The 24172-nt window shown below is 36.7% G+C and overlaps 1 protein-coding gene across 6 annotated transcripts in view; it reads right to left on the bottom strand.

The window, feature by feature from the left end:
* The window catches only part of PNPLA4 (patatin like domain 4, phospholipase and triacylglycerol lipase), a 45838-nt gene extending 22387 nt beyond the window's left edge, over positions 1-23451 (bottom strand). For 2 of the 6 annotated variants that reach the window (XM_023918338.2, XM_086880147.1), the window contains exons 1-7: positions 23194-23451; positions 21993-22301; positions 21144-21270; positions 15404-15588; positions 11476-11570; positions 11172-11307; positions 7891-7956 (exon numbers count right to left, since the gene is read on the bottom strand). In XM_023918338.2, coding sequence (XP_023774106.1) covers positions 7891-7956; positions 11172-11307; positions 11476-11570; positions 15404-15588; positions 21144-21270; positions 21993-22151 — 768 coding nt within the window. In that variant the 5' untranslated portion in view covers positions 22152-22301; positions 23194-23451. Of the gene's footprint in view, positions 1-207; positions 1068-2902; positions 3056-7890; positions 7957-11171; positions 11308-11475; positions 11571-15403; positions 15589-21069; positions 21271-21992; positions 22302-23193 lie in introns of those variants that run through there. The other 4 variants (XM_023918336.2, XM_023918337.2, XM_086880149.1 and 1 more) reach the window with 4 other exon arrangements.
* Between the last annotated feature and the right edge of the window lie 721 nt (positions 23452-24172).

The raw sequence follows: 24172 nt of genomic DNA, 5'->3' as shown, positions 1-24172 counted from the left end.
ACAGTTGCAGATTTTAGCATTTGGGCATTGAGACTGGAAATCCTGAACTTAAGGTAGCCAATGTAATGTGAATACTAAAATAACAACATATGTGAATCTGAGTTCATTACCCACTGCCTCCCATCAACTCCTCTCCAGTAGACTGATAGTAGATAATCAGATCATTACAGCATTCCAAGACACTTTTAAATAAACTCTTGACAAAAGTTTCAAGAAAATATATTTATTCAATTTTGGAAGAGGAAGAAAATACAATAAATATAACAATTTTTACACCGTTCTTTACAAGTTATTTTTATATCACATTTCTGCTAAAAACTTCAGTAGTATTTAAAATTTTAAAAGAAAACATTTCATTTTCACATTAAAAGAACTTTTAATATGAAAAAATACATAAGAGTGCAAATGTTTTATTTTCTTGTGGCTAGTACTTAATTTTCAAGTTCTTTAGAACAGTGCAAGTTGTATTTTAGATCAGTAACACTGTGAGCATCCAATTAATATGCAGAACTAATACGCAGAATTCTGTTAAGTGTATAATACAGACTGTAATTTTTCATGATGTAACATCAATTCTTCTCTGAAATAACACTGAAAAAGACTTTTCCAAATTTCTGTAATTATAACAACACAAGCTTTTTACAAATCCCACACTCAAATCCCCAGCTGAAGCAAAATGAATCTAAGTGGAACCCCCTCAAAACAAGACATCCACCAGGCACGTCCAGCTCCCGTTCTGACATGTTTATACAGCTCTGTGGAGTGCAACTGATACTTTCGCAGCAGAAGCAGATGCGAGTCCATTGGGATTCTTATTTTCATGAACAGGAACTGGGGCAGCAATCCCTGAGATTCTCTAGGATGCCTGTAGCTGTGTTTTGACAGACATCATGTTTTGCTAATTTTCTATGAGCCATCTACTCAAACCAGTTTTCTTTCAATAAAAAGCGTACAGCATCGTCAAAGCCATTTTGGTACAACGATTCCATTTTCTCCTGGTCTGGTGGGAACAAAGCTTGATTAAGTCTTACTAGGTTGGCCAGAGACAGCTGCAACAGAGCAAGAAGCTGTAAATTAGTTTATTAATGCAACTTATCTAGATGTGACTGTCATCTGTGTTCTGTCATCTGTTTCATGAAGCATATGTAAAATGAAAAGTTCAGTATGGCTGTGTCTAAACCAGAACTAACCACGTCCAGGGTCACTGCTGAGCACCAGGACAAACTGGCACAAACAGAGTTAAACTCACAGCATCCAAGACAGACTGTCTGCCTGCAAAACAGTCCAAAGTTTCTAAAACACTTTAGCTTTGGAAACACTCCCAAAACTGTCTCGCAGAGTTAGCTGGCACGAGTTAAATTTGTGCAAGGAAATATTTTGACAACTTAGTAGTGCAAACAACCACATTCTTGGGAACACTCCCAGGCAATGTTTCAGATATGAGTATAAAGTAGCTTGTACTACCAACAAATTAAGAACTACTTAGCATCTTAAGTGGTCATTCTGATCATGTAAAAAGATTTTGGAGCATTTTTCTTAAAGACAACAGATTAAAAATATAATTATATTTAATAATGTTTGGAACAATTTCTTTATATAATTAATATTTAACCACATTATTATAAAGAATTTTGAAAAACAGTATCAAAATAATCTTCATTAGTTGAAGTAAGCAATTATACAAATTCTGACATTATGGATGATGATGGAGATGAGATGGAGAGAGAGAAAATTATTAACACTCCAATATAGATAAATGAAGATGTACAACTCCTCAATATATCAGATTACAATATTGCTGAAATGAAATTATTCTTAGTAATAATTTTTACAGTTCTAAAAGCAGAGGTGCTTCAATTCAAATAATTTAAAATGTTGCCCGGGATTCTGCAGAAGTCTGCGTGTGACCCCAGAAGAAATGTGACTGTGCAATTTAGTGTTTATCTCTAAACTAAACTAATCACCAGGTCATTCTTCATCCTCTAGATACAAAGTAAAATCAAGAAATATACAATCATTGCATAAGTTTTCAAGATATATTAAATCAATAATCTTGTACTTTATGATCTTCACCAAGCACTATCATGCTTAATATCTCTACGTGAAAAATGATAAAGATTGAAAAACTGGTCCAATTGAGAAAGGTATTACATAACACTAATTTAAGTGAAATTAAGAAAACATTAAAAACTGCCTAGAAAAAAAGTTTTATAAAGTACTTATTACTGTTAATCTTTAATGGGATATTGTTGACCACTAGGTCTATCACTATTCAGTATTTTCTTTCAGCATGTTGAAGAAAGCAAACCTGTGTTTGTGAGACAAAGGTTGCAAAGACAGATGTCAACGATGAAAAGTAGGCAATAAAAATCAGTCTCATATTTCAACATACAGAAATGTTTCTGCAAATTCTAACGAAACTTCTGGAAATGCATTGTAGTCAAAAATGTTCAAAAGCTCTCTCATGCAATGTAGATACAAGTCACTGTATATACCATTTTAAATGTACAACTTAAAGTTGTATTTTAAATTCAGTTAGAACAATTGATTTCAGTCAGCATGAAGAAATGTTCTGCAGCTGTCCTCTCCTGAGGCATTCAATTTTTTTTTCTATATACATCTTGCCTAGTCTAAGATAACAGATATGTAAAGCAAACCTAGTATTATTTACACTAAACAGCCTGTTATAATTTGATCTGTTTTGTACTAGATCAATGCTTTTCAAACTTCCTTCTTTATTATTCTGCTTTCCTTGTGTTTAAGAAAAGGTTTAAACTGCATTTGCAAAACAGAAAATGACAAAATTTTATGTAAGCTGACATATAAGCACAAAAGAGACAAATATGAACACAACTGCAAAAATACTTTTTAGTGTTTTTAAGTTAATAAACAAGCAACTTACCATCATATCTTGTTTTGCTAATTTAACATACAGGTCCACACGCCCTTTATCTTGTGGACAGATATCTAATCGACCACTGAAAGGGGAAATTGTCACAGTTCTTCCAAAAGGCAAGATAGGAAGGCCATTGGTAAGGCCACCATCAACCCACTTCTATGGGAAAACAGAAATATTTTCAAAGTAACATAGTATGATTACTGTACAATATACAAAATCCAATACTTTACCCTTGCTGAGCCTGCCTCCTCCACTCTCAAGAAAACTTACAAGTTTCCCTCTAAGAATACAACAAATAAGCTTCAGTATGTTTCAAATATCAAAGAACTGAAAATGTGCACACAGAAATTTGAATCAATGAGCATTTGACATAATGCGCAAATTTGGCTGTAAGGTATTTATCAAACTACTTATAAGAGTTTTTAGTTAATTAAAAAATAAAATGCCCCATATGGAATTTTTCTAAAGTTACGTGCAGGTACTCTGACTGCAGATGCTAAACCATACATGACTCCTCTCCTCTTCTGTGATTTTTCTTCCAGAGCCTCATTTCTTCTTACATACACTACACAAGCAGCAGTGGCAGGAAAGTGGAAGGTAAAGCTGGGAAGCAGATGAAAAACTATGACATAAGAGGGAGCAGACCTCAGTCTGCTGCAGGAGTTTAAAGTGAAGAATGAGATCCAGGATCCAAACTCCATTCCAATATAAACAGGACAGCTGTGACATCCCTGGTTAATGTTTTTATACCTTCCTATTTCTTTCTGTGCTTACAGGCATAGCCCAAAATTCAACACTAGTCTGCTGGCTAGATGGATTCACTGATATCATACATGAGGTCTGCTGACCAGATGCATCTCACTGAACTTTACACATCTATAGTCAATTAGTTATTCTACACTTCCTTTATCATCAAGAGAGAGAAAACTCTGCTAGCACGATTCACTTTATCCTAAAGTAGGTGTTTATATCTCATTTTAATTGTGCTGAAAAAGTGCTTTTTTCTTCACTAATAATAAAGGAAACAAACATTAACTATGTAAAATGTAGACTACTGCAGACTCGCAAAGCCAGGCAAACTGAAATGCTGTAAGAAAAATAAGATTCACGTCCAGGATATCTTCCTCAAGTTACGTTAACAAAAACCACTAGAAAGAAATGGCAAATTGTACTAGTACTCTTCAGCATCAATCAAGCAAGACTGCTTTCCTGATGTAAGTGATGGTCTATGTGACCATCACAAATGGCAAAATAATGTGTTTCGCATCACAATTCCTGAAAACACCACAGGAACTTAGTCACAAAAGTTTAAAAAACAAACATCAACAACAACAAAACAAAAAAAAATCCCAAAAGACAAAAAAGCCTGCTCACAAAAAGTAAATTATTGGTTGCTGACAAGACACTAACTAGGTCTCAGTGTAGTTACTGCTATACAGAAAGCATTAACTCTAGTTACAGTGTTTGTTCTTCAGAAGCCCCTGAGATTCTCAGAGGTCCATCACTTATATAGATCCCTCTCTGTGTTCTTTACTCTCACTTAAAGTAAATCTCATTTTAATTTTATACAGATTTCTCCCAGTGCCACATTTGACTCCGCCTGTTAACTCCTGTACCTGGTGGTACATCAAGTTACTCTTTAATACATGGATACATAGCAAGGGGGTACTGGTGGTATCCATCCATCCATCCATCCATCCATCCATCCATCCATCCATCCATTTGTTTGCCTACAGTCCCCTCACCCCACTCTTTTGTTCACTCTCAGATCAGTTTTATGCTCCTGATCTCAAAATATAAGCTACAAATACTAACATACAGTAGCTTCTACGGCCCTTTTCATCCTGTTATTCCATTTTGTGCTATAGCACCTGACCCTTCACATTAGCTGATGTCAGTACCCACAATATACCTCTGAATTCCTTCACTCTGCAGAAACATCGAATTTATCAATGAGGAATGAGATCATCTCACCTTAGAAAAAGAGGCAAAAAAAGAATAAAATTCTGGAATAATTTACAGCTATCTTTCAGATTTCTCAAGCTCCCATTACAGCTTTTCTGTGAGTAAAGCTGCAACACACCAGAACATTTCTAGCACCAAGGCTTTTTTGTGTCTGTCTATAAATTTTATGTCTGTCTATATAGGTCTGTCATAAATAGTAATTTATTATTGATTTATGTGCAATGTTTCTTGGAGTACTAAGTGTCTTTTTGTTGCATTTCCTACAGTGAAAAGTATGGTGGAATCCCTCTGTAAGCCATGTCAAAGACACCATAACAAATGACATTACTGATGTTTTTCACAAGTATAACTTTATACTTTTAAAACTTAAAAGTTGTCAGATTTTTTAGAATTATGATCATTTGTTTTTTACCCTTTCCCCCCTATGTAACTTGAATACCTACCTGAAAATTGAAACATTTACTAAGGCATGGACAATGCTGTTAATTTAGTACTATTTTCTGTAGATTCTGTAGATGCTTTTCTTTTAAGCATTTGAGAGAAACGCTTTTCACTCAAAAATATTTTAGCTCTGTAGTCCCTCATGTTTCCTAGTTGTAAAACATATTAAAAACACTTATTTGCTGCAAAAAGACCAGTGAAGCACCAGTTTCTTCTAATCTCACCAATCAATTCTGCAATAATGCTTCTTTGCTGATGAGACAAATTCCTGGTAGCTTCTGAATGAATTTTACTAATGCTTTAGTACAACACAAAAACAGAGGAAGTTTTGAAATGACTTGCAATGAAAACCAAACCAGAAAATGACATTAAGGCTTCACCTAACAGAACCTTCCCATTTATCAGCAGATGGTTTTCACAAAGCTATTCCATGACAACTACAATTCCACCAACTACAGATGCATCAGCAGACACAGGCAACTCCATCATCTGTGGATCTTTATCTGTCTTGAAAATTAACCTTGTCAGAGACTCAAAGGACATCAAGCCAAGTCAGAGAAAGATAATTTCACATGGAGCAAGTTTGCATTAGTGTTACTGGAAGCTTAGTTCCAGTTCCACTTGAAATCCCCAACCCTCAGGTTAAGGACATTAACAGACTATAAATTCTCATACATCATCTTAGACTTCCTCTTAAGTCACAGTATTTTCCAGTTCATTAACAAGAAAACATACTACGAGCAGACTAATGTTCTGTCTATACTAACATGAAATTTAGCTTATTCATCCCAAGAGTCTAGCCTGAAGGCATGCAGGTATTTACAGGTAAACTAGCTAATCCCCTGTGAAGCCAAGTGTTTCCCAAAAAATACTCTTCCTAAAAATAAAACTGAAGTGCAATGTTTACCCCAGGGTTCAGTCTCTGTAGGCATATGGGCAGGCTAGCAACATGTTTGACTAATTCACGGAAAGTGCACCATACTCCCTTACTTACTGTGCAAAATGCTGGCTGGTAACATAGCACAAGTAACACAGTGAAATACATTTTAGAAACAGTCCTCCAAGACCTGGTGATGTGTGCAGGTGACACATGTAGCCCAGAGAAAATCCAGATCAATCTGAAGTACAGATAAGTCTCACACAGTTAGGAGGAAGTAATCTTTATTCCACATTGCCATGGACCCATGGCCTAAGGAATTTACCTCCTTAAACTAGGCTAAATGCAGACAGACAGAACCTGGTCTGTTACACGAAGCTTTCAGGAAATTTGGAATATGATGCTATATGATAGGTGACCTTGCAGAGCCAAATCCATATCCAATCCACCTTACTGGGTTGGTGCTTACATGTCTGGGCCATGACAGTACATGCCACGTCTGGCTCTACAGTGCATGCTTGGGGGCCCTGCTACACACCCACACATCCTTTTACTCACTATTCCAAACTAAAGAAATGCTTTGTGAGAGCTCTCACCCAGATCTAAACATTGGGACTAAAGAATGCAAGCCAGAAGCAGGAACAGGCAACAGTTTTCTCAACAAACACCCCCAAAAAACCTCCCCAGTCCACAAATGCACTGCTTTATGGAGTCTGAGAAAAGCCATACAGAACTAATTATTCCAACAAATAGCAATAAATGAAAGCAACCTCATCCCAGAAACTGCCTTTTCTGAATCTCACTAGAAGAGAGCAGCAAGAAGCTTTGGGAATGACAAGAAGCTTTCAAGTAAGAGAAGAACCAGTTGCCATGAAACTTTCATTGATTCAAGTTCTGGATGCAAAAATACTCAGCAATGAAAACTGTCCCCTAGAAAAAAGGCTGCAGTAAAATACTGTAAGGCTAAAAAAAATCTAAAAAGGCTTAATTAAATACTACAATACCTATGCAAATTATAATAGAACTGTTCATCCAGTAAAATGGTTTTTAAGTAACTTTTGGACAAAGATCTGAGTCAACTTTTCAATTTCTTAATTGAAAGGATACCACAAGAAATTTAATAATGACATTTTCTTCCCTTTAACTAATGGCAGAATGAACCTAAAACAGCCATGTATTCCCTCTAAAATTGCACAAGCAATATATAGACTCAATCAACAAAATTCCAGGGAAGCTGCAAGCACTCTCCATTTAACTCAAGCAGTCAAATAATACTGATTTAAACCCTTCCAAAATTTCAGCTGATATGTATTGCTGTATCTACAATTCTAAATCAGACAAGCTTTCTGATATAATGACTACCTAGCAGCAAATACATATGGGGGTTTTTGGCAGGGGGGGCTGTGAGGGTTATCAGGATTCTAGAGGCATAATTTGTATGAATGGGGAACTGAAGCATCACGTATTTCTCATAAGGAAGAAATAGCCTTATAAGCCTTCATGCCTTAAAATTATTCTTAATGTGTTAATATATTTATGTAAGAAAGACAAAAAAGTTGTAGGAGCTAGATGAGTAAAGACAACTGCAATAAGGTTTTCTTTTAAGAAATACAAAATATATATTGAAGTTGCTTTCCCTTAAGATGAAATAGTTACACCATAAATGAAGAATATATAAAAAGGATGCTCATAGGTAATAAAAAATTACCTGTCCTTTAAATTCCACAGGCTTAATTCCTGCATACACTGGTATAAAACTACTTGCTAGCAGAACCTAGAGAGAAGAAAGCAGAAAGAATAGAAGAAAAAAAATCAAAAACGTCAACAATGTAATTTAGAACCAATACATATTTTTGTAAGTATTTACCAGTCAATGTATTAGTTGTACATAAATCCAGCATCATCTCAAAATGTCTTCTTCTTGTGGTATGTCAAAATGTGATTAACATTATTCAACAGAGGTTTTTTTTTTATGACTTGACAGTCACAACTCTCAAAACAAAATATCAAAAATTAACTCAATGATTAATGTGATTCAAGAGTATGAACTTAGTTTTGCACAATGTGAAGTTAATCTATGGTTTTCAAGAAATGAAATATGCCTATGATGAAAAAAAGCAGTATATCATCGAAGATGAAGCTGACCAAGTCATTCTGTTAGCATATTAATATTGTGTTTACTTTTCTAATAAATCAGATTTTCAGAGTTTTAGAATTACCATGAACAACCTGGAAATTCATATATATATACCTTTACCAATGTTTGTATTTAATACATTAAAGTATTAACAAAACTATTTCCCCTATTGTAAAGCTTCATTGCTGTCTACAACTGTTCTTGATTTTTATTTTTTTTTTAGTCCAGGACACCTCTTCTATCATGTACAGATTTGCACACACATATGCCTTTCTATCCATTCATAGCAATACCTGTGAGACTGTGGGTCTCTCTGTACCTGTGAATCCATCCACATCTATATGGATGTGTATATATAAGCAATCAGTATACAGCATTTCCAGGAGAATAGGTAAATGCATGGACAAGGCGCAGTATGTCAGAATTTTTCATACAGCTAAATAGGGGGAATATGCACATGCTTGTGTGGTGGCATGGACGACCAATCTGGGGAGCAGAAGCAGGGCACAAACTGCTGGTTTGTGTTTATGGTGTTATGGTGCATACACCATAAACAGGTACAGAAAAAACTCACAATCCACAGAGATTAGGAAAGAAAATTCCTGAGCTTTCTTGGCTGGAATTACATTTACTTTTACAAAATTTAAGCCATTTCAGTATGAAGCCCATCTGCTCCCCAACAAGTTTTAAGACTGTATATGTATATGAAGTCTTCCACTTTGAGAACTGTTTACCTGCCTATTTCTCTTCCTAGTAATGTAGAGCTTTGAGCTCAAATAAAAAGGCTCTCGGTTTTTTAATGTGAAACTGAAGCTATTTCTCTACCAAACAGGTCTTTCGCTCACAAAAGCCTAAGACAAAATTCCCAAGTTCTCAACATCAGCTTCTTCCCCAGCCCAGCACCTTTTCTCCTCTCAACTCCATCTCACTGGCTTTGGCCCTTCTAAACTAAGAGAAATGCAGAAAGAAGATTTAGTGAACGGAGTCAAAACCAGGTGACTCCTGCAAAGTTTGGGTTCTTTTCAAGAGAAAAGAACCTTCTTTTCTTCTTTTAAGAAGAAAGCAGTTGTTCTTCTTACAAAGTCACTTAGATCTCCCAAGTGAGGAGAGGCAGGACAAGTTTGAAGAACAAACACTCTCAGTATTTCCTACCACTAACAGACCACTGTGGACTTCTAGGCACTGCCTTATTTTCCCAGACTAAATATACCAGTGTTCTTGCTCCCTCACACACAAATCGTGCCTCTCTTCCCTGTCACCTCCAGTTTAAGAACTGCAAGTCTAGGAATGCTGATACAAAGATGATTGTCTTCACATACGGGAAGACTATTTCAAAAGTGGGAGACTATCACCTGCCTTTCCAAGTCCACCTGGAATAAGATAAAAGTTTAACATTGTAGCAGCACACATTCAGTTTAGCCATTATGAAAAACTTTGGAACCATAAGGCTTATTTGTTAAGCATTGAAACCAAATCTACACGAAGTTGAAAGATTTCTGGCAAGGGGTACAGATGTTTCGCTGTTTATAAAACAATCTGCCCAGCAGTACTACTATCCATGCCTTGGATGTAGGTCATGGCTAGGCATGATGGAATAAAATAATCTAACAAGCTCTACCCCTTCCTGCTCCTGTGGCAGCCACCAGCATTCAGACAGAGGCAGAGCTGCAGGCATATGCACAAAAACAGGTATCAGGAGTTGGACTGAAAGATCAGACAATATAAATGTATTCCAATGAGCAGTTATGTGTAATTTTAATACTATTATTCCAACCCACCCTACTGCTACCAATGAAAAAACTGTTGAAATACTAGAAAAATGTACGTATTTCCAAGGTCATCCTGAGACTTCTAATTGTCCCCAGGTTAGAAGATTTCACTGCAAAAGCACACAAAGAATAAAAATCTCCACTCTTGCTACCATTGCATACTATAGCTAGAAATAACAGTGCATAACTTGAGATAAACTTTTCATATCACTTTATTTGCATTAATAAGTCCTGTAAATTTTGAGGACTGTCCATGTAGAATACAATAGGGTCAAAATTTTAAAAAATATACTTTAAAGGCAAATTCCCAATGCACACTTTGTGGTTTTGTTAACAAGTGTCAATTCTTTTAAAGTGATAACTATAAAGAATCTCTTATTTTCTCTAAGCAATCCACAAGGATAGAGAAAGAATTCCTTCTTATTCTATTTCCTCCTTTATTCTGCTATAGCTTATTATGTCTTCCACTAAGATACAATCAATTACTAGAAAGAACATCTGCTTCATGTGCATCTGAATTGCTTCTACCATCTCATACCATCTTATGCATACAATTCTGATCCAAATTTAAAACGTGGCATTCAGATGAAGAGAAGGGCAGTGAAAGATATATTTTCCAGCTACAGTTAAAATGCAGCTTATATACAGTACTTAGCATTACATTATAACTATTAACCACAAGCACCTATAGGAATTGTTCCAATTTTTTTAAACTTCCTTTATTTTCTTTTGTGATGAAACATAATGATATCAGGGAAGTAAGAGATGCAAACATTTTTACAACATTTTGACATTCTCTACTGTTCTCATTTACTGCAACTGCAATTAGTTAGCTGTTACTTTCAGAAACACTTTGCTGACAAGGTAGAACTTGAATAACCAATGAAGAAAACACACACAAACACCAAATAAATTTCAGTAAAATTTGTGTAGCTATAGGATTAAATTCTGCTTTAAACATTGTTTATATTATGGTTGTAGCACCACTAGAAGTGGTTACTGAATAAACCGGTGATTTTACTGCACAATTAATAACACACTCTCAAGCCTTGAAGAAACTCCTGTCATGTTCAACATGATTACCTTAATGAGATCCTCCCTGGAGGCAAAATTTGAAACCAAGTGATTTTCCCCACTCTTTGAGTTAGTGACTGACACATAGAGCCGGTTCTCAGCTATCTCATGAACATCAGAAGGAAGAATAGACTCTATGCCCTCCCTAGAGGAAAGAAAATGCTCAGCATTACTCACCACTATTATTTCAAAACCTTGCAAATGCATTCGGGGTGAGCACCCCACAGCACAGAAGAAATATGCACCCTCTCCATTTGCATTTGGAGAGTTCTTTAACACAAAAATGATCTTACAGAAGCATTAAGATAGGTACCTAAGTGTTTTCATAAAATCATAACCAGGTGTTACAGCACCAAAGTTCAATCTTCTGACTTCCTCTGCAAATCCATAGGCAAAGTGCTTACATTTCTGGAAATGAAAAGCATTAACCATTAAGGATGTTTAAGTGATGGGAAGCATGTTTAACTACAGTACCTAAAATATACTAGAGATTAAAGTTTTAATAAAAGAGTTAATAGATCAAACTGAAGGATTTTCCTGTATGTGCTTGGTTTGTAACAAGACACGCATAACAAAATGTTGATCCTATTCTAAGGATTGATTCGTAAGAAAAAACAAAAAATCCCTAATTAAAAAAAAAAAAAAATTATAAACCCTGAGGCTGCCACTTCAACAACCAAGGAAAGTTAAAGGCTATTTTTCTATATACTACCACTGTTAAATAATCAGTTTCCTAGATCATGCATTACAATAACAATAATTTAAATTCTAAAGCCACCTTTTATTTTAAGGTCTACTTTAGAATTTAAACCAGACACAAGTATCTTAAGATCTTATAAGCAATAATAAAAATATAAAATTGCAACAATTTCTTCTCACTAATGCAAAAAACAAGCTACTAGCAAATACACAGATTTAATTAATAAAATATTATGGAAGTATTTGATAAAGGAAAAACTATGATGGATGACAGAAAAAGAAAATACACTGCAGAAAACCAGGCAACAGATTCCTGCACAGAGAACCTTTTACACCAGCTGAAATGTCTAGCATTAATGACTGCAGAAAAATAGCTTGAAGTGTGAGTCATAAGAACTCCAAAGGGGCAGTAAAGAAATTGGTATAATTTATTTTTCACCTATAAGATGCTGAAACAATGAATTATGATCCTGAGAGCTTAAGACTCACTATTCAATATTTGTAATCCTTTTTTTATCCTTTCATGCAGGCTTTTCTAATGATTTTAGGGACTTTGTAAAAAAACTAAATTCAATCTTATGCAACCTTCTGAAATTGGTACTTTATAAATTCACTCACATTCACATATATAACCACATGAATAAAAGATAGTTTGGGTTTCCTGGATTGTTAGGTCTGTGCATAAAGAAGAAGCATGTTGCTAGTAACAAAATAAATGGTAGAGTGACTAAGGAAAGTATAGGGGAAGAAAAAAAAAGAGACATGAATGTATCCCACTATTGACATGAATATATCCCACTATATGAATCTATTGAATGGAAAACAAGGAAGGAGGTGGGGTCAGGATTAACATGAGACCAGAGCCAGCTAACTGAAAGAATTAAACTTCCTCACATCACTTGTATGACAAAGCTCTCATCTAAGCAAAAGACAGAAATGTAGTTCTTGTATCCACTTTCTTTATATGGCCTTTGAATAAATGTATCAGAAAGTTCACTGAGAGGTTCATACTTCTTAAAGAAACAATTATTTGTGCTACTTAGCCTCACTTTGGTTAGACTGGCACCTTTACCCCACGAGATACTTGCCATTGCCAGCTGGAAGCCAATTAAAATATATAAGGCACATCCAGACACTTCTCTCTATAAATGCAGAAGAAATCAACAAAACGCTACACAGAAGCACCTCAGAACTACTACCTCTGTATAATATATATATATAATATATATGTAAGATGCTTAAGGTAATGGGGAGCTAAGAGTACCAAACTAGGGAAATTATAGAAAACTACTTTCCATGTTACACGTGATAAGAATGGACCGGACCTAAACTCTCAACTTCTGCTCTCAAAAGGGACAACTTCTTACAGCTATGAATTGTGTTAGAATCTGAGTGACAGAAACTTTAAACAATACATCTACCTTTTAAATAATGATGGAGGCCATGTTTAGAAATTGTAACTGCTTGTATTGAGTTAAGCAGACTTTCTATCAAACATGACGAAGGTTATTTTAAAATAAATAGGTATTTATCCATAACTAAATAAGCCTACTTAGAATTCTCAAGTCACACGCCTTTACAAACAGTGACAAAAATCCAATATATGACATGAAAGCATTTGGAAACTGTCTTAGAACAGCAACAGTCAAAACAATAAATCTTCAATGTTACATTCTCTCCAAGATAAGGAAAGCTTGCATTACAGCTTGGAGACTAAGAGATGCAGAAAGTCCTAATTATGGCTTATCCAACATTGCCATCTCTGGAGGCAGAGACTGCCAGAGGGAGGGGGAAGAAAAAAATAATTAACTGATTAGGAGCTACATTTCAGGTTATAAAGTTTCAAGCTAGAAACGTAGTAAAGATAATAGTATTATTATCCTGATATGAAAAGTTAATTCTATTCAGTACAGAACACTGCCTTTACTTAAATTTTATGAGAATTAGAATTATTCCCACTGACAAAAGAACTCTCAATTTTCCACTTAAACAATATAACAGAATAACTAAAAAGTACACAAAAAATGAAAGGACTAGAAAGTTCATGAATCTTTCTTTAGTCTGCAATATTATGACAAATTTTTAAGGAAAAATACAACAGACTCAATGTTATATAAACTTAGTTTCCAAAAACAAAAAATAAAAACTGTTCTAATATTTTTACTTAGAAAGATCTTTGCAAGTTGGACCAGGCTGAGAACAAGGGCTCATACCCAGGGTCTGCAATAAGCAGAAAAATTTCCTTAGGCTAACAAAGGGCTGCCATGCTCACCACAGAGGAAATTAAAGTCAGAGGTACATATTATACCAGGCAAACTTGAAACTGAACTACCAGTCAGAGGTGACAAAAGGGGAGTAATGCCTGTACAAAATACAATGAGGTTCTCTGCACAACAGAGTGGCACTTGCCTAATACCAAGTAATATAAAGAATGCTTTCAGGGGAGTGGGGTGGGGGAAAGAAGCCAAGGAAAAACCTACTGCTGAAAGCAACAGAAATATAGTTAATGCTGCAAGCTGAGTTCATATCCCAGGAGAAACAAACAACCAACAAACAAACAGAAAGATCAGTGGCAAAGTGGGGTTTGGCTGGGACTATTATTTGAATCAAATGAAGTGAAATAAGTGAGGTCTAGAGAAAGTTATCAAATGCTCACTTGGAATGAAACATAAGTGTAATTTAGACCAAAAATCTAACAATCTGTTTTTCCCACAATAATTAAAAATATTCAATGGTCCTCTACGTTTATTAAGGCGAATTCACTACAGACAGCTCAGGAGGGCAAAGCAGCCTTAACCTGGGGAAAACCAAGGAAACAGACACAAAAAAAACCTCCTAATGCTCTCCACAGAATCTGTAACATTGTAATCACTGAATATAACCTGATGTCTCTGCATTACACCACATCCAGGGTGAGAAAGGAGTGGCATCTCTGGAGATGAAACCACCTAGACACATGTCAGAACAGAATGCTGTGAGGATTAATTCTACTGGGTGCTCTTAAGGCATGGGCTACACTGAGACTAAAGGAGATGCAAAGGCCTTTAATGCTGTGCAATGGAGCACAGGCAGCAAGAAAAAGATCTGAGCAGGTGGGAGCTGTTTACGAAGATACACTCCATCTACCATTTCCATCTCCTTTCAGAAAAGGTTAAACGGGTGGTGCTATGCTAAGATTATCTCTAGCCAACAGAACAATGATTCACTTTGTAATGTACCATCATTAAGTAAATATACATTTTGGTATATTAAAGTATACCTGCTGCCTACAAATCAAGATTCACACAAATGAGATTTGTATTTGTATAAACACTTTAAAATGTAAGGTTCATATGAAATATTTTTATTATTAACATTTTTTCTCATGAGTCACAGATGTGGTTAATGAAAACATGATACAAGAGTCCTGTTCCTAGCAAGAAACAAGAAGAAAAAAAAAACAAGACACAAAACATTTTAATAAACTTAATGGAAGATGATTATATAAAAAAAAAATCCTTTGAAAATTATCATGGCCTATACCTACGAGTTTATTGATTTACCTCTATATTTTCTGGCACTGCTAACAAGACAGCGGCAGTCAGAGATCCCGCAGAAGCTCCCGCAAAAGCTTTCACATCTCTCAGTAACTTCTTACCATGCCTGTGAAAAGCAGCTGCTGCCCCCAAGTGGTAAATGCCCAGAAAGCCACAAGCTGCAAAGGACAGGTTGATGTGTTTCATTTGGGCTGTGGAAATAGCATGTCACAGTGAGAAAAAATTTGTCTTGCAATATACATTTATTTTTTTTTGCATAACATACTCTAACTACACAAAAATCCGCAAGATATTTGAGAACAGTAAAAGCTTTTGATTACCAAATACATCAAACAATTACAGTTAGTTTAGTACCTCCAAAACTGAAAGCGACTCTAAAATAATCCTTGGTACAAATCCCTTTTTAAATAAATCTAAAATATGTACCTATATATACAACGTGACTACATATTTTCATCTGATTTGTCGAAGAGTATCTACACAAAAGTGATTAAAGAATACCTTTCAAGAACAAACCTTGTTTAACATCTTTATCAAAAAATCAAATTAATTAAAAAACTGCTCATTACTGTCTCATCATGTGGTGACAGGACTGGGAAAATGGATTCAAACTGAGAGAAAGTTAAGATTGGATATTAGGAAAAAATTCTTTACTGTGAGGGTGGTGAGGCACTGGAACAGGTTGCCCAGAGATGCTGTGGATACCCCATCTCTGTCAGTGCTCATGGCCAGGCTGCATGGAGCTCTGAGCAACCTGGCCTAGTGGGAGGTGTCCCTGCCCACGGCAGGGGAGTTGGAAAGAGATGATCTTTAAGGTGCCTCACAGGCCAGGGCACTCTGTGACTCTATGATCACACTCCTCCTTACACAAGCAGAACCTTGAATCCATTATAATTCTCTAAGAGAGGGATTTTTTTCTGTCATCTTTGAAACTCATTTCCTTACTAGTATTATTAATAGACAAATTTTTAAAGTAATTACTAGTTTAAAAAGAATAAACACAAAACATATTATTGCTACTATTAAAATAAAAAGGAATAAAAAATATCCCAAAGTAAAATACAAAGCACTAAATGCAGGAAAACACACATATACTCCAAAGGTGACTAGGGTAGAAATTTAAAATTAACAAAAAAACCCCAACAAATGGGAAGCACAAGTTCAGATTATTATGGATAGTTAATTAAATAAACAAAATAGAATGCTGTAGAATTTATTAGCTCTTCTGTTTCTGTAAGTAACTCCATCATAAAGGCAAAGTATTCTGCAGGTTGTATTTTACAAATATAAGAGATATTGAACACATTATCTTATTATTGAATTACAAATAACCTCCTACTGTACTTGGGTAGATCTCAATATGAATGGGAACGAAAGACAGAAATTATTCTATCAGTCCTGACTGAGGCAAACATATACAGCACCACATTTTTGTTAAAATGTTTGTCTTCATTCTGATATGGAAAGGGCAGGAACGAGGAGGACAAGAAAAGAGTTTCAAAACCATTAGATAAGACATGCTAAACCAAACTGCTTTACCCACAGCATGATTAAAATCAGACCTAATAACCTGAACAGGTTTGCTATTTTACTCAGAGAGAGCATCTCATAGTGCCAGGGAACACAAGTCAGTCTGCTAAAACACATGGTTTATCAATTCTGCTGGAAAGGCTTCCATATCCACTTGTAAGTAAAAATACCTGTAATGAATCTAACACATTTGTACTCACAGAAAGTACTAGAGGTTGGCTCTTGCTGTGGCAATATGAGAGAAAGGCAACTTTCTCTAGAATGAAGCAACTGATAAATTGATTTACTACTTCTGAAAAAACCAATCTTTTAATTTAAAGAAAAGTCAATGTACTGAACAGAAGGTAAAAAAACTTTACTCAAGATGTTACCGGTAAACAACAAACACAACTCTACTTTTAGTTTTCTTCCACTCTATTAAAAAAAAAATCAACAGTCTTTGAAGCATAATGTCACAATGTACTTCCTTTCAGGATAGTTAAACTCTTGGGAGTTTAACCAGCTGCTGCAGCTGTCTCCATACCTTCTACAAATTAGGAGCAAAGATGCATTTGCATCACAGACCACTTTGACAAAAAGGTGAAGCTGCATTCAAGAAAGCAACTGCATTCTTACATAGGAATGGAAGAATCAACTCCCATTTCTGTGCAAAACAGATCTCGAGATCAAGACACTACTATTATAAGCACTATATAAAATAAAAATTATTTTTACATAGCTGATTGGTCAAAAAGTATACAAAGTGCATGTTCAAAAATCCAAATAATTACATCTAAGGGATCTGAGAAATGTAACTAAGAAATGCAACTGTAATGTGGTTATGTAAACCAAAATAAGTATATTGCTTATATACATGTATATATACAGCTTACAGTACATGTATACACACATTTAAACCTTCTACAAGGCTCATACTCCAAAAAGTATCTCTCTCTGATGGAAAATAGTTAAATGTTCACAAATAAAAAAAAGAATATATGAGAACCACAGAGAGTGTCTAAAGCTACAGTAAAAAAACTTTAGATTAAAAGTTTTTTTTAAAAAGAAAAATTCCCCACAAATGTGGAAGAAAAATCACACTTCATTATATAAAGAAGTGGCTGGTACATTTTCTCTAAAGCAAGAACAGAAAAGGAGGCTATGTGAACTGAGGAAACTATTTGAATCTCAGAGCAAAAACTACTGAACATATCTGACTTAAGTCAGATATCCATACCTCCTCTTACACACATTCATAAGGAAATTGTAGTTTCTTAGACAAACTTTAGTCCTATCTAATTATCAGCTACTGGGAGTAACCACTATTCTCTTCAGAGTGTCTGCATATGTGGAATTCACTCTTTCACATGAGATAATTTGTTAACGCTTAGATCCCACACTTTTCTGCCTCCTTCATTTTCCAACCCAAAAGACAGAGAGATTATTGAATGAGTATTCACATCAGATACTTGACTGACAGAAGAATTCAGTGAGAGAAGAACACACAGGAAGAAAAAAAGTGCTAAGATTTCAGGTAAAGGAATACTGTTCAAGAATGCTGCTAGTCTCACACTCTGTGAAGAGTAGACTAATTTCAAATCCTAAAAGATTAAATTAACACAATGTAAAAATAAAGTAACTTTTTACTTGTAGTGAACAGAAGTACTTGACCAACTGGATTTGTATGGCATGCAATACAACACTGTCTTACAGATTTCCCAAGAGAACCTCAAATTAAGGGTAGCAATAGCATAGCTGTGTTACCCAGACACTGTATTTCTATTAATTAGGATCAATTCCCAGGTATACATTAAGCATTTGTCATATACACAAAAAAATTTAAAATTCCTCAGTAGAAATTTTAATTGGCAGATGACATTCATGCTCAAATGACAGATCCACTGGTTACATTCAGCTGCATGACTGAGAAATGGGGTATGCACATACATCTATCAACCCTCTAAGTGGGTAAATAATGAGAAGGAAAAATCACTGAATCATAGAATCATTCAAGTGACTTCTTGCTCAACCTTCTTATGCTTAAAACAGGGTCAGCTATCAGATCAAACTTGGTCATTCAGGGCTTTACCCAGTTAACTTGAAAATCTTGTAATGTTTAGCTCCTAAGTGATACCTAGCATTTGTTTGTTGCTAGATGAAACAATCAGATCTTCTTTCATTTGTTCAGAATACTAAAAACAGTAGAGTATTGCAAATACTCAGCATCACAGATGAGAAACAGAACATTAATATCTTCAATCAGTACTATGCATCCACCTGCAGGTAAGTGGATGGAACTGAGGCCTCTTCAACAAATCTGTAAAAAAGCACAACTTACTAAGGATGCAGATGACAAAGATGAAACAGACAAGAATCGTGGTTCTATAAGGAACTACTGTTTCATAGATACAGTTAAGCAATGTTCTTTCACCTTGCAAAAAAAAATAAATCTCCGAATAAGAATAAAAGATACAAAAGCATTTGTTAGATGAATGTCTTGGAAAATCAGAAAGGCAAGTAATAGGAAAAAGGACACTTTTAAAAGAATTCTTGCAAATATCATGGCATCAATCAGTTTTACAATCGTGTATTTCAAAGTATGATTCAAAAATGTCTTTTGCTTTGATGATCTGTAGATCACTGCCTTTTTGATCAAGAAAGTACAGTATGATTATAAAAACTCCAAACAAAAATTAGAGAGGAATTTAATTAAGTATACATGACTATTCCCTGACAATTTCTTACAGAGTAACAGAAATAGGGCATAGGCATATGTGGACAAAAACCACTTCCTTCAGCTGCCAGAGCAGAGAGCAGAGAGCAGAAATCTTGCTATCTTAGAAACAATATGAAACACCTGTTACACGAGACATCAAAACAAATAAAGAGTTTAACGTAAGTTGTGACTATTAAGGGTATTAACACCTAAAAACACAAAGCTGTCAAAATGGCATGTCTTAAAAAAATGCTTCAAGAAACTGTGAAGGTGCACAAGTACGTCTCAGCTGGACAGTGTACATAAGTAGAGATGTGATATAAACAAGACAGAGCAAACACTTCTGACCCTGCTTTTGAAAATATTTTGTTATCTTACATGATTGGCAAAATTCAAAATATAAAGATTTCAACTGGCCAAAGAGATAGAAATGCTTCTGTTGTCTACAAGAGAAAAAACAGAAGCGTAAGAAAAGATATGTACAAGAGGACCACTGGGGCTGTTCAGTTTCATTATTTTGCAAATAATGCAGGAGCATTCAAGAATAAACATAGACCTAACAATTTTAAAAGATTATCACATCTGCAGGAAAAAAAAAAAATAAAATAATGGCGATTAAAAATCTTCTGGGGGTTGGGGACATTTCTGTTTACTCAGCAGTATCTCATCCATTTTGTAATGCAAACCTTCAAGAGAATGTATGTAAGGGAACAAGGCTGTACAGAAAAATTATAATACAGTACCATACAGCTTTCTGAGGACAGGTACTGTCTTCCTGATTGTCATGCATATGAAATAGCACAACAGTTTCTCATAGGACTGTTTCCTGAGCAATGTAATTACATAAACATTGTACCATCCAAGGTCTTAACCTGTCATAACTACCTCCCTGTCATTCCACTTGTAAACAAAAGCTGAAAATGCCCAAAGCAACTGAGTACCAACACCTATACAAACAAAATCTAAATATACATAGAATGCAAATGACCAAGTACCCTGAGGCACAGGAGCTAAAATGTATGATGCATAACAGCACAACTGAGTATAAGTTATTAGCAAAGAGTGACAAAACAAGCAAAGTCACAGAAAAAACTGTTTAGCTCGGCAGCACTGCTAAAATAAAGGTCATAAAGGTAACTACTAATTTACCTGGATCAAAAATCACCACTGACACAGAAATGTTTGTTTTTCCACATTCCTGATGGGGAAAAAAGTGCGCTAGCATAACAATTCACAGCCTTCGGTGAACATAAGAGTTTGACGAAGTTGAAGGAAAAAAATTGTAAGTACATAATCTAACTGGCCATTAAGAACTCTAAGAAAATCATGAATCTTTGCAAACTATAACATTTGCATATAATCCCCTTAAAATTAAAAAAAAAAAACCAAAACAAAAAAAACCAAAACGGATCACAAGATACAAAACTTTCAAATTAAGATTCTAGACCTTGATCCATAAGATGTCAACAGAGGTCAGGGAAGGCTGACTTCTCCAGGAGAGGGTGGCAAAAGGTTCGATACCTTGTAATGTATGTTGTCTTTCATCACATACTCCACTGGGACTTTTTCCAACAGCTATTTTGGTTCCCTCTGCACTAGTAGCCATTCTTCTATCAACTGCTGATTGTTTATCATTTAGTTTGGAAACCTACAATCAGAGAGTCAGACATATTAGTATTAAAAAGAAAAACAACAGCAATATGACGTTTGACAATAACTGTTAAGTCATCTAGATGGATTTCACAATTGCTTAGCTGCCACAAAACAAGTTCAAACCTCAGTGTTCCACAGCTTATGCCACAGCAATCTACAGTTTAAAGATGAATTTAACTACCTATTGAAAAACACTGCCATTTGGATATGCCAGTCTCCAAAACCAGCTTTATTTTGTGTAATTTACCACTACTTTTATTTATATCTACAGATTTTTTTATAATAAAATAAATTTTTATCCTGTTTATCCTGTTTTTATCCTCCCTTACCAATCCATTTCCCCTCTACCCTGTAATGCGCAACACTGCATCTGTAAGTAATTTTTCATAGAATTCTGGTCCTATTCTTCACTTAATGATTGTCACTCTAACTAATCAGCCTGTCAGTTATCCTGTACTACTGTCTGAAGAACAGTCTGAAGAAAATTAACATTTCTCCCCAACTCAGAACTATCAGACTCAAAAATTCACTCTGAAACACCAGTACTCCAGCACTTATTGCTGCCTGCCCCTTTACCTTGATAAACCAAAGGCATCTTCAATTCATGACTAATGCTGAAAAATCAAAGGTTTAGCTCTGTAGAGTCTAAAATAAATTATTTTATCACTGTATTTATGAAAATTACTTATATCTTTAGAGAAACATAAAAATACTTACTTGGAATTTAACTCTGTTATGTGGCACTCTAATAGCACAATAGCTTGGAATTCCAATCCAGAACTGCTGAGTTTTGGGAAACATGCAACTACACAATCGGCCTTCTTTCACCTGGAGCAACAGTATTTGAGCACTAAAAAGCTTTTTGGCAGTCCACATTTTAGTAAAAGCGATCTCTGGATCCAGACGATCTGGTAATCAAATTGATACTTGCAGAAGCTGTTTTACCATGAAGTTACAAAGGAAGCATCAACAGGTGAATTTGGACACCATAAAAGCATACGGCAGTAACTTTCTTTTAAGCATAACCTGTTTGAAAGACATTATGAAAAAAAGAAAAAGTAGTTAAAAGGTTCAGATCAATGCTCTGATATTGGAACAAGCCTTCCTCACACCCATCCAACCCAAAACCAGAGAGGCATTAACAACTGATTCACTTGACAATTAAACACTTTTGTTCAGTAGCTCCTCTCTCTCTCCCTCTCACCAGCCCACATCTGGTACCGTGTTGCTCACCACTGGCTACAAAGTCAATTGTTCATCTCACAGACAAAAAGAACTAAAATTGTTAATAACAGAGAAGCCCAAACGAACAAACTGCCCCTTAGGATTAACAAAGTGAATACACTGCTCCTTTTACCTCAGCTGAAAATTGTGGATGCAGTGATCCAGCAGCTTCAAACAACATGTTCACTTTAACTAAGTGCCGATGTTAAAATCCCAGTAACACACTCCAGCATGCTGGCTGGTACAAGGCAAGCCTCGTCATCTTCTCTAAGATAGCACAGGGGTTACTCACACACCCAGTGGAAGCCTAGTTTACACCTTGACCATAAAGAAGAATGTATGGAATTGCGCTCGTTCAGGCAGGTCCCTGCCTGAGCACCACTGCAAACAACCCCACCGTGACCCTGTGGCGGCGAGGTCTCAGCGAACACCGCCAACCTCCGGCTTAATCCCAACCAAGTGAGTGGGTGAAAGGCGCTCCGTTTCATCTCGTGCGCCATGAGATCAGGCCTATGGTGCAACTGGATTTTTCCTACCTCCACTTTTGTTCAGCAAACAACCAAAACAAACGAGCAAAACAGCCGAAACGGCGAGACAAGTTTTTAGAGCTAGCAAACACAGAACGTGAAGTGACAACCACGGGACGCGCAACGCCAAAGTGCAGCCACTGCGCCTTCTAACCTTAGACACTTACAGCAAGCGGGCGATTCCTAGGCGGGACACGGTCCTGCAGAGGTCAGCCACCTCAACCCCGTCCCGATCGCCCGCTGCCTCCCCGCAGGCCTCCCGCGGGGGCTAACGCGGCCTCCGCGAGGCAGCGGCGGCACTGTGCCCGCCTCGGCCCCAGCTGCCCGCAGCAGCCCCCGCGGCAGTGCCCGCAGCGCCGGACCGCGGCCGGGACCGGGAAGTGACGGCGGGTCCAGCCCGGACCCCCCGCGCGCCTGCGCGGCTCGGGCCGGCGGCGCTGGGAGGAGCGGCGGGGCCGCGGCCGGTGAGGCGGCATGGCCCCGCCCCCGCCACCCGACCGGCGGCGCTGGGTGTGCGGGCGGGCCCGGCTCGGCCCGCCCGGCCCCTCCGGGGGTTGTCGCTGCTGTCGTGTGAGCGGGTGTCCGCACCCTCAGCGCCGCCCTTGTCTGCTGGGCAGCGCACGGTGTAGTAGCGTCTTGTTGCTGTTGAGGTGACCTCAGGGCAATAAAGATTATAAAGATTACATTTCCCGCCCCCACCTCCTTTTTTTTTTTTTTTGGTCAGTGTTTCCGTTTTACGAAGGTGAGTCCACTCACCCTTCTGTCAGGCCTGAGCCAGAGCAAACACAGCACCCAGATTCGAGGTGCATATGGATTCTGCAGCCAGCAGTGGGGGAAGAAGACATGCTGAGGGGGCACAAAGATGCCTGTGGAACAGATGTGTGGACTCTCCCTGGAGTCTGACTGATTGGGGTTAAAACTAAACTTGTGAAAAAACACTATGTTAGATTTCACACAGATTTGTCTACTTCACCTGCGGCATCCATTATCTGTGATTTTTTTCACAGTATCTGGGAAGATGGTGGGATGGATTTGGGATAGAAGGAGATGCAGCTGTGTGGTGGAACTTTGGCACCTTCTGTTGTCTACAGGGTCTCTTCAGAGTTTAGCCAGCCTTTCAATTGCTAAAGAGCAATAGTTACAAAA

Source organism: Cyanistes caeruleus, chromosome 3, assembly GCF_971803275.1.
Source record: "Cyanistes caeruleus chromosome 3, bCyaCae1.hap1.1, whole genome shotgun sequence".
Taxonomy (NCBI): domain Eukaryota; kingdom Metazoa; phylum Chordata; class Aves; order Passeriformes; family Paridae; genus Cyanistes; species Cyanistes caeruleus.
Note: the sequence above shows the minus strand (reverse complement) of the source record. Positions and strands in the feature narration are given on the sequence as shown.